This window comes from Argentina silus, assembly GCF_951799395.1.
Source record: "Argentina silus genome assembly, chromosome: 5".
NCBI lineage: Eukaryota > Metazoa > Chordata > Actinopteri > Argentiniformes > Argentinidae > Argentina > Argentina silus.
In genome coordinates, this window is record NC_139659.1 from 7,205,249 (window position 1) to 7,213,726 (window position 8,478).

At 40.1% G+C, this 8,478-nt stretch overlaps 1 protein-coding gene across 1 annotated transcript in view; it reads left to right on the forward strand.

Annotated features, from left to right (window-relative positions):
* Positions 1 to 4,239: 4,239 nt before the first annotated feature.
* lhx5 (LIM homeobox 5) overlaps positions 4,240 to 8,478 on the forward strand; it is a gene marked incomplete at both ends in the record, with an annotated part of 10,947 nt that continues 6,708 nt past the window's right edge. Inside the window, 2 exons of the mRNA XM_083670908.1 lie at positions 4,240 to 4,412; positions 6,811 to 7,034. Of these exons, the coding sequence (XP_083527034.1) occupies positions 4,240 to 4,412; positions 6,811 to 7,034 (397 nt within the window). The remainder of the gene's footprint in view (positions 4,413 to 6,810; positions 7,035 to 8,478) is intronic.

Here is an 8,478-nt window from a genome sequence, read left to right on the forward strand (position 1 = left end):
CTGGATATTCTCAATCATCATAATAAACATGTTTGCATCTCACGACTCAAAAGTCTCCCAAGACCTCAGATTTTGTGTTTTGTTTATTGAAATGGTTAAAATATTGTCATTCTCCCTCTTCTCTCTTTAACTTCTCTAAACACTGAGCTGGAGGTGAGAGAGTGAAGACTGAAACACACACACAGACACACACACAGACACACACACAGACACACACACAGAAAACAGAGCAGGGATAGTGTGTGCCAAGGCCTCTCAGTGGACAAAGGGGGCGGCTGCTCGATCTGCTCTGAATTTGAGGCTGCTGCAGAAGGGAAAAGTCCTTGAAAATGTGTGTGTGTGTGTGTGTGTGTGTGTGTGTGTGTGTGTGTGTGTGTGTGTGTGTGTGTGTGTGTGTGTGTGTGTGTGTGTGTGTGTGTGTGTGTGTGTTTGTTTGTTGCACACTGATGTATTTTGTTCTTCACTTCTTGAAGTCACACCTTAGATCAGAGGTTGTTAGGTACAACTCTTGCGTTTGTGTTTTAAATGAGTAATTTACTGAAATGACACATATGACATGAATGACAATGTGGATGTTATTTAATCGATCAAAAAAAGTTTCAGATGTCTGTTTTCATAGCCCAGCAATTGAGGGCTGTGAGTTGAGGGCCTCTCTGATAAGCTTGTGTGAAATTCAGATTATAACATAGCTGACCCCATGCCTCATATCCCATGGCTTTTTAGCTGACAGAGAAAACAAACAACTCAATAATAGCTTAAGTAATATCCTAAGCCTACATTCACTATCTGGTATCTGAAGTAGGCATATATGCATCGCCAGGTACACCTTCTTCTTTGGCCACACTGTCACAAAACAGCCACACACGTCTGATGCTATGTGTTGATGTCACATTAAAGTAAGTAGGCTGCTATATATGAATATGACTGATACGACTATATGGCTTCAAGAATTGCATTAATCCCCTAGACAACACGTGCTCCTTTGAGGGGAATTTTATGAAAACAGACAGCGCGGATAGCCTGTGCTTTCAGCACCTTGGACAATTCCTCCCTGGTGTTTTCGCAGGTGCGTGGCTCGCGCACAGGGTGGCTCTGCTGAGCGGGAGGAGAGACAAAACGTTCCACGAGGAAGAGGATTACATAGCATTCTGCACAATGAGATGTGAGATACGCAAACAAGAGGTTGTTAAGCGATTGCCTCACATGCCCGTTTTCCCACATTGGGCGATAACGCTTTTGTCCCCAAAATCTACCCTGTAAAAGCACCGTTTTATCTTTGTTTGGAAGGGTCTGCACTGTATCCACACAGCTATGAGCCACAGCTACGTGGAGGGCTGATTGTACACGTAGGCCTATAGCTTATCAAAACAACAAACAGGAAAGTAGTCATTTAAAGCGGTTATTTACCAGATATTTTAATCGCAGAAGAGTGGCCTATATCAAATACATCCTCCATGTTACTTGACAGATTGAATTTGAGCAATTTAACCGTGTCAGAAGTGCAAATTATACAAAGTGCCAGAGTCTTAATCACACTTTATTTGTTTATTGTTGACGGAGACGTATGATTTAAAGATATGCATGCATATGCACATAACTAACATTACACTGTGGTAACATAAACTATTCTTAAACGGAGTCAAGAAAACACGAATCATTGAGATGAAAATGAAAAGCTAGCAATTGCTTTGGGATTACAGTAAGACCGTATAAGCGAGGCCAAGCTTGCCTCCGCTGTCGCTTGCCAAGAACTACGGGGGTTCCTTCGGTCGCCCTCGGCTTTCCTTTTCTCTGGAACAAACTGAACGGTGTCCCCCCGGCAAGAGAAATTACCACTTATTATTATGTAGAATCACCACTTAATACTAACCTACATCGTGGAAACACTCCACAAAGATAGATAGATAGATAGATAGATAGATAGATAGATAGATAGATAGATAGATAGATAGATAGATAGATAGATAGATAGGCCGACAGAAGTCATGAACAGCAAAAAAAGCCTTGTTCTTCTGATCAGCCACATACAGGTGCTCATCAAAGAGTGGGCCGCCAACGTGCTAGGCTAGTGTAAAGAACTCCTTTGTGTTTTGGTCTTGAAACAAATCTAATTTAAATAGGCTATTCATAGGAAATATTCTTGAAAATCAGGGGATGGGTTATGTCATTTGAAATTAGGCTACTGGAAATATACGGACTGTGGCTTCTGTGGACGTGCTAATGACCAAACAAACTCATGTTCAACATCCAATTTACCAAGCACAAATACAGACATTTGCAGAATGCATGCTAAGAAATTAACGTTTCGGTTTAGGATTCTGTATTTATTTATGAACAATATATAGGCCTAAAAGAGTGAAGCTTTATTCTTATCGTATACTACTACTACTACTACTACTAGTACTACTACTACTAGGCTAATACTAGGCCTACTGTTAGTCCACTAACCTATTACTACAAACAATAACAGCATAATAATAATAACACTAATAATAATACACATTTAAAACGTTTTGATAATAATGATAATATTAATATATGCTTTATAAAAGCAATTCAGACCTTCGGCTTTTGACCATAATACACGTTTAATTAATTTGCACATTTACGATGTACTGTAAGCTGTTGAATAGGCCTACCTACGCCTATAGGCTTTTTACGATGTATATAGGCTAGCCCTGATTTACAGGTTGTTGTGTTTTTGTGAATTCCCAAAGTTATCCATGATAATGTGAAATGGGTCAAAATCAACACCTACTTCAGTGAGTAATTACACGGGAACAGCTTAAACATTTTTAAACAGTCTCGCCTCTCCACTAACATAAATTAGCGACTGCATGATGTTTGCATTGCGACGACTAACAAAATGAATCTCTGGGTAAATATTGAAATTCCCTTCGATTGGTGGCTACTCTGTTAAACCACCAGGCGACCCCTATTGATGAGGCCCGGGTATCTTAATCCTATGCATTTCCCTGTAAATAGCTTTCTGCATGAGAAAAGGTCCGCCGCCCCCCTCCCCATACACTCTACACACAGGCAGTGTAATGCATGGAGGTTTTGTAGCATTAGCTCTTGCTCAGCCAACTCCCTCTCCCATATTGCATCCCATTCAGTTCATTTAAGGCGGGTATCATGTCATGTAAAGACGGCCCTCACTTTACAGGTTGCTTTATAAAGGTGTTGGCTAACAGGCATATAGACTCGATAGGGCATGGGCCTAGCATGCAGATAAAAAACATATCAGATAGGTTTTTGCTCTTGCCATTGTCAGCATAATTTCACAGCAGCTTGGTGGTTCAAGCTTTAATTCTACTCAATTAAAATAAAGGCCTAGTCTTCTGGCCTAATTGTATCAAATAGTGGTTTTGATAATTTGGGATATTAGACAAAAAAACATGTGTTGTTTAGCCATTCGGTAGGCCCTAACTGTTTCTCGATTCTCCTAAAAACATTAGGAAGTGATTGTCTCGAAAATCCCTTCACTCCATACGAGCATTACAGTCAAATGCACCATATAAAAGGCAGAACTGGTTAGCCCTATGACGTTTGGACAGTAAAGGGAAAAAGTCTCATTTTTTGCCAAAATATCCCTCTAAAGTTGAAGCCTATTCCTGCAAGCATGGTTTAAGGTTTGGGTCGACCTGGAGGTAGGCTAACATTATTTAAACGTGTAACCATAACAACTGGGTCCTGATTGGCCACCCAGGCACAGGAATTAACGAGACCGTCACCCAATCTGAATACGGATGCGCGTCGCGCCCGCAAAGCCAAGCACAGTGATGCGAGAAGTGGCGACGTGAGGTGAGGCGAGGCAAATAAGTGGACCTAAAACAAAAGATATCAGTGGAATAAAAAGGAATAAGAATCCCACAAAATACATCCCCTATACGTATTCTTTTCAGCGTGGAAGAAAAGGCTATCCATATATCCATTTTACGTAGTCCATCCATGAAGACAACTATAGGCGCGTTTTAAATCCATCCTTCTCTCCTCTGGATTCTGGATTCTGACAAGTGCCAAGACAGAAGGGACCAGGACTACAGTCACTTCAGGGATTGTTAACTTACCTTTGAGGGGTAGGTGAGGTTCTGAATAGCTAACTGACGGAACATTCGCTCCTGCTTTGTCCCCAGTCCCGGAGTCAAGACGTTGTTCCGCGTAGAACCGGGTTGCCCCAGTCCGAGCAGTGGTGCCCGCGTGGGAAGGTCGGCACTCGGTGTCCTCCAGGGCAGCGACATGATGGCCCACTGCGCCGGGTGCGAGCGACCCATCCTGGACCGGTTCCTGCTCAACGTGTTGGACAGAGCGTGGCACGCCAAGTGCGTCCAGTGCTGTGAGTGTAATTGCAATCTAACCGAGAAGTGCTTCTCCAGGGAAGGCAAGCTCTATTGCAAAATGGACTTTTTCAGGTAAGGGGTTGTCTAATACATAAAACGGGCTGGCAAAACATATCAAATTCACCATGGAGTAGCTTAAATTATCTTCCTTCTGAAGGCAGTGTCATTGGGGATTTCTGTTTTTTTTTGTGGATTAGTTATAAATGATGTGTTGCCATACAGTTGCTGTCATTTTAACGTCACTGCTGTAATTAATCAAATGATTCTCCTCACAGTGTAGGCCTAATGGCAATTTGCTGTGTGAAAATTGCTGATAAACGAAACAATTTCAGGTATTTTACGAAAATCATAGGCTTATCAAATCAGGTGAAATAGGCACAGTGTAAGAAATGACTAGCCTATTGCTCGAATAGGTTTATAATTTCAGTACAAAATACTTCGCCTAAATTGTCTGTATTTTTGGTATATATATATATATGGTATATATATATACCATATATATACCATATATATATATACCAATTCTTTCTTTCTTTTTTTATTAAAAGAAATCCCTAAAAACGTAGAGCAAAAATATAAATAAACTAATATTATTAGTTAATTTCATGGTCTACTCTTGACTATAGCTGACAACATTATTCATTTATATGTGGCTATTCAAAATGTCTCACTTGATGTGAAATGGCATGTATTATTGTAAGCCTATTTGCTTTTAGGCGTTTGGTTTGACCATGGGCCACCACCACGTATGTCATGTGTGCCCGGTTTAGTTGCAGGCTATAAGCAAAATGTATTGTATATTTGTCCTGACAGTGGAATTGTATTTCTAAACAGGCCTATTTTGTGCTCACCTGTATTCTATGATTTCCGCTTTTATTTTTTTTTAGATATCCATTAGGCCTACTACAGCCGCTCACTTTTCTTCAGTGTTTCATTTAATTGAGTGATAAGTGTAGGCCCTTGTTTGTCTCCTCGCACTTTCATAGCATCATACCAATTAGTTAGGCTATGTGTCAGCTTTTTTCTCCCCTAACAAATTGTTTAATGACATGTAAGGCCTTGTGTTTAAGCCTTTGTGGTGGTATTGTTGGCCCCGAACGGCCTTGACCATCATATTAGCCGGGTCCCATCAAGCCTCGGATTTAAATGGCCAGCCATTAGCCAGGCGAAACAGTAATCACCCTAATGTGTCCATTTGTTGTGTAAGTAGAGTTCTGTCTTTTCGCTGGGGGTGGCTTTCCCATGCATGTGAAAGGGGACAGTGGAGCGATACCATCGCAAATTCAAGGAATAGACCACATCACATATAGCCCACATTCGTGTTTCAAGCGTTACAAAAAGGGTGCTTGCCTCGACCGCTCGCTCATTTCGTGTCCTCCAGCTGCGTCTCAAAACCCAAACAGGACTACTAAGCAAACTCTACTCCCTCATACTCGAATTAAATTTGAAATATTTCAATTCCTCAAATTTTGGTCATACTAAGGCAACAAAATGTTGATGAGAGAGATTGCCAAATCAGCATAAGAGGCGCGTGACAAATGGTTTATGGCTCATGATATGGTGGATTATTTCACAATGAAGGGTTGCACAAATATTACAATGAGGAAAACAAATAGAGCTTCTGCAACACTAGCCTACACCTTTTCTTTCAGTAGCCTATACAGTTTTTCTACCGATTTACCTTGTCGACTTATCCTTGGGAGCGTTTGTATATCCACATAATATACCCACCCTTAATTTTACATTTGAATAGGGTGAATGTGGATTATGAGAAGATTTTCGATGCTAAAATGTTCTTATACTCTGCTTAATCCTATAATATCTCCTTGGTCACAATGTGTTGATTGTCACTAATACGTTTTGCGTGGGTTTATTGTCAGAGCAACTCAATCATAATCATAATTATTTCTCTCAGATTGGCTCAGGTGAATTGTATTTTAAATAGAAACTATTAACCTCCAGTGAAAATTAATTCTACAAGAATAGTATGCCATAAGTGACACGATGCAATAGTAATCAGGCCCAGTGTAAAATAACCTCACACATAACATTTTATTATAGTAGTAGAAGCAGTAGTAGTAGTACTAGTAATAGTGCCTATTAGTTAGTATTATTATTATACTTTATTAATATATATATATATATTTATAAATATATATATATAGTTATTAAGCCTATGAATAAAAATAACCACAACTATTATTATTATCTAAACAACTATTTTTGGGGCTTTTTGTGGCTGCCAGGGGTAGGGTCTACAAATGAGCAACACCTTCTGGAGGATTTTCAAGTATAGGCCTAGATCTATGGTAGATGGTTTAACAAGTTACATTGTGTTTACCTATACAGTCGTTTTCGTTTGTTTTGATTATATCAAGAATAGCTCCATTAAATTAGATTTTAGATTTTTTGTTTATGTTTTTCTATTTCAATGACTTCAACACCCGCTTTTTCTCTGATTTCTTTGCAGGCGGTTTGGCACGAAGTGCGCGGGCTGCCTTCAAGGAATCTCTCCCAGCGACCTCGTGCGCAAGGCGCGCAGCAAGGTGTTCCATCTGAACTGCTTCACATGCATGGTGTGCAACAAGCAGCTGTCCACGGGCGAGGAACTGTATGTCATAGACGAAAACAAGTTTGTGTGCAAAGAAGATTACCTGAGCCCAGGAGCCATCAAGGAAGTTAACTTGAATTCAGGTAACTATCGGATTCGCGTATGCGTCTCAGGCCTACACTTTGATTACGATTCAGTGCTTTGCTAATATTGGATAGTCTAGGGCCTACACAAATATCTTCAAATGAGTTGCCCTATTATTATTACATGGCCTGCATATTTTCAAAAGTGTGGATGAGGTTGCTTTAGTGAGAGCAAGTTAGCAGCATGTCGTGCGCGAGGCCTGCCGTATTTGTCGAATGGTTTACCCCATCGTTGATTGATTAATTGATTAGCCCTAGATGAACTGATTCTTTCAATACAATAACGATTTTAAAGGCAACACACTGGTTGGTGATAAAGAAACACATGGAATAATAGCTTTAACTTCACTCGCTTATATTTAGTATTATTGACTAGGCATATAAAAAAAATCTGAAATGCTTTAGATGATGCTGCATAACCCTTTGTCAGACTACGTTGTTGTTGTTGTTGTTGTTGTTGTTGTTTTTGTTTTTGTTATTACTGTTGCTGCTGTTGTTGTTGGTTCTGCTGCTGCTGTTTTATTATCGGTCCCTAGAAGTGATAATTCAGAACCATGGACAGGGCGTGTGTGTTAGTTAGTTAGTTGTACGTTCCAGATGTCGGCTACTGTCACAGTCGATTCTCACCACCACTGAACGTATAAGCTTACTAGCTCACTGTCTTTGTGGATGACTGAATATTGGTGCATGAAAGGTTTAGCACTGCTCAGCGTGTTGTTATAGCCTTTTAAGCTCCAATGCTTTTATCTAATCGAATGAGCGGAATATGTGCCACAGAAATATCCAAGGCTTTTCATGTCTGTTCTGTTCTGTTATGTTCTGTTCTCTTCAATTCTATTATTTTCTTTTTTGCAATCTGGTCAGTTGAAGATTGAATTGAGAAGTTGGTGGACATAGGCCAAGCAAATGATATAAACATCTCTGAACATCCAACATAGCCTTTGATAAATATTGCCGTTTATGCGTGTATTGGCTCTGACTGGCTTCTCTCACTGACACTCACTTTTTCTATCAACATGGTGGCGAAAAACATTTGCATTCTCGAAATACGTGACATTGATTTTGACCTCTCATTGTGCGTCCTCAAATGTTTCTTACATCATATTCTCACTGCAGCAATGGGCCGTGTAGGGCAGTGTAGCCTACCTTTTGATGATGCTCCTAACAAGGCATTTCAGCATAGCTGAAATGATTTTACTATAGCCAGTCTTATGAAGGCTATAAATTCTTGTCAGATGAATGGTTCATACATCCCCTCCCATCGGACAATGACAAGCTGTTATCGTGTGCCACAGAGGGCCCTTGGGGACTTGCTAGATAGTCTACCCTTTTTGTTACACATTTCTGCTTCATTATTTATATCCGCTTATAGTCACAAGGACACCGTTGGTAGACTTGGTTTCACTTGGTTTTATTTGTGAATATGGTATAGGCTATAGCCTAT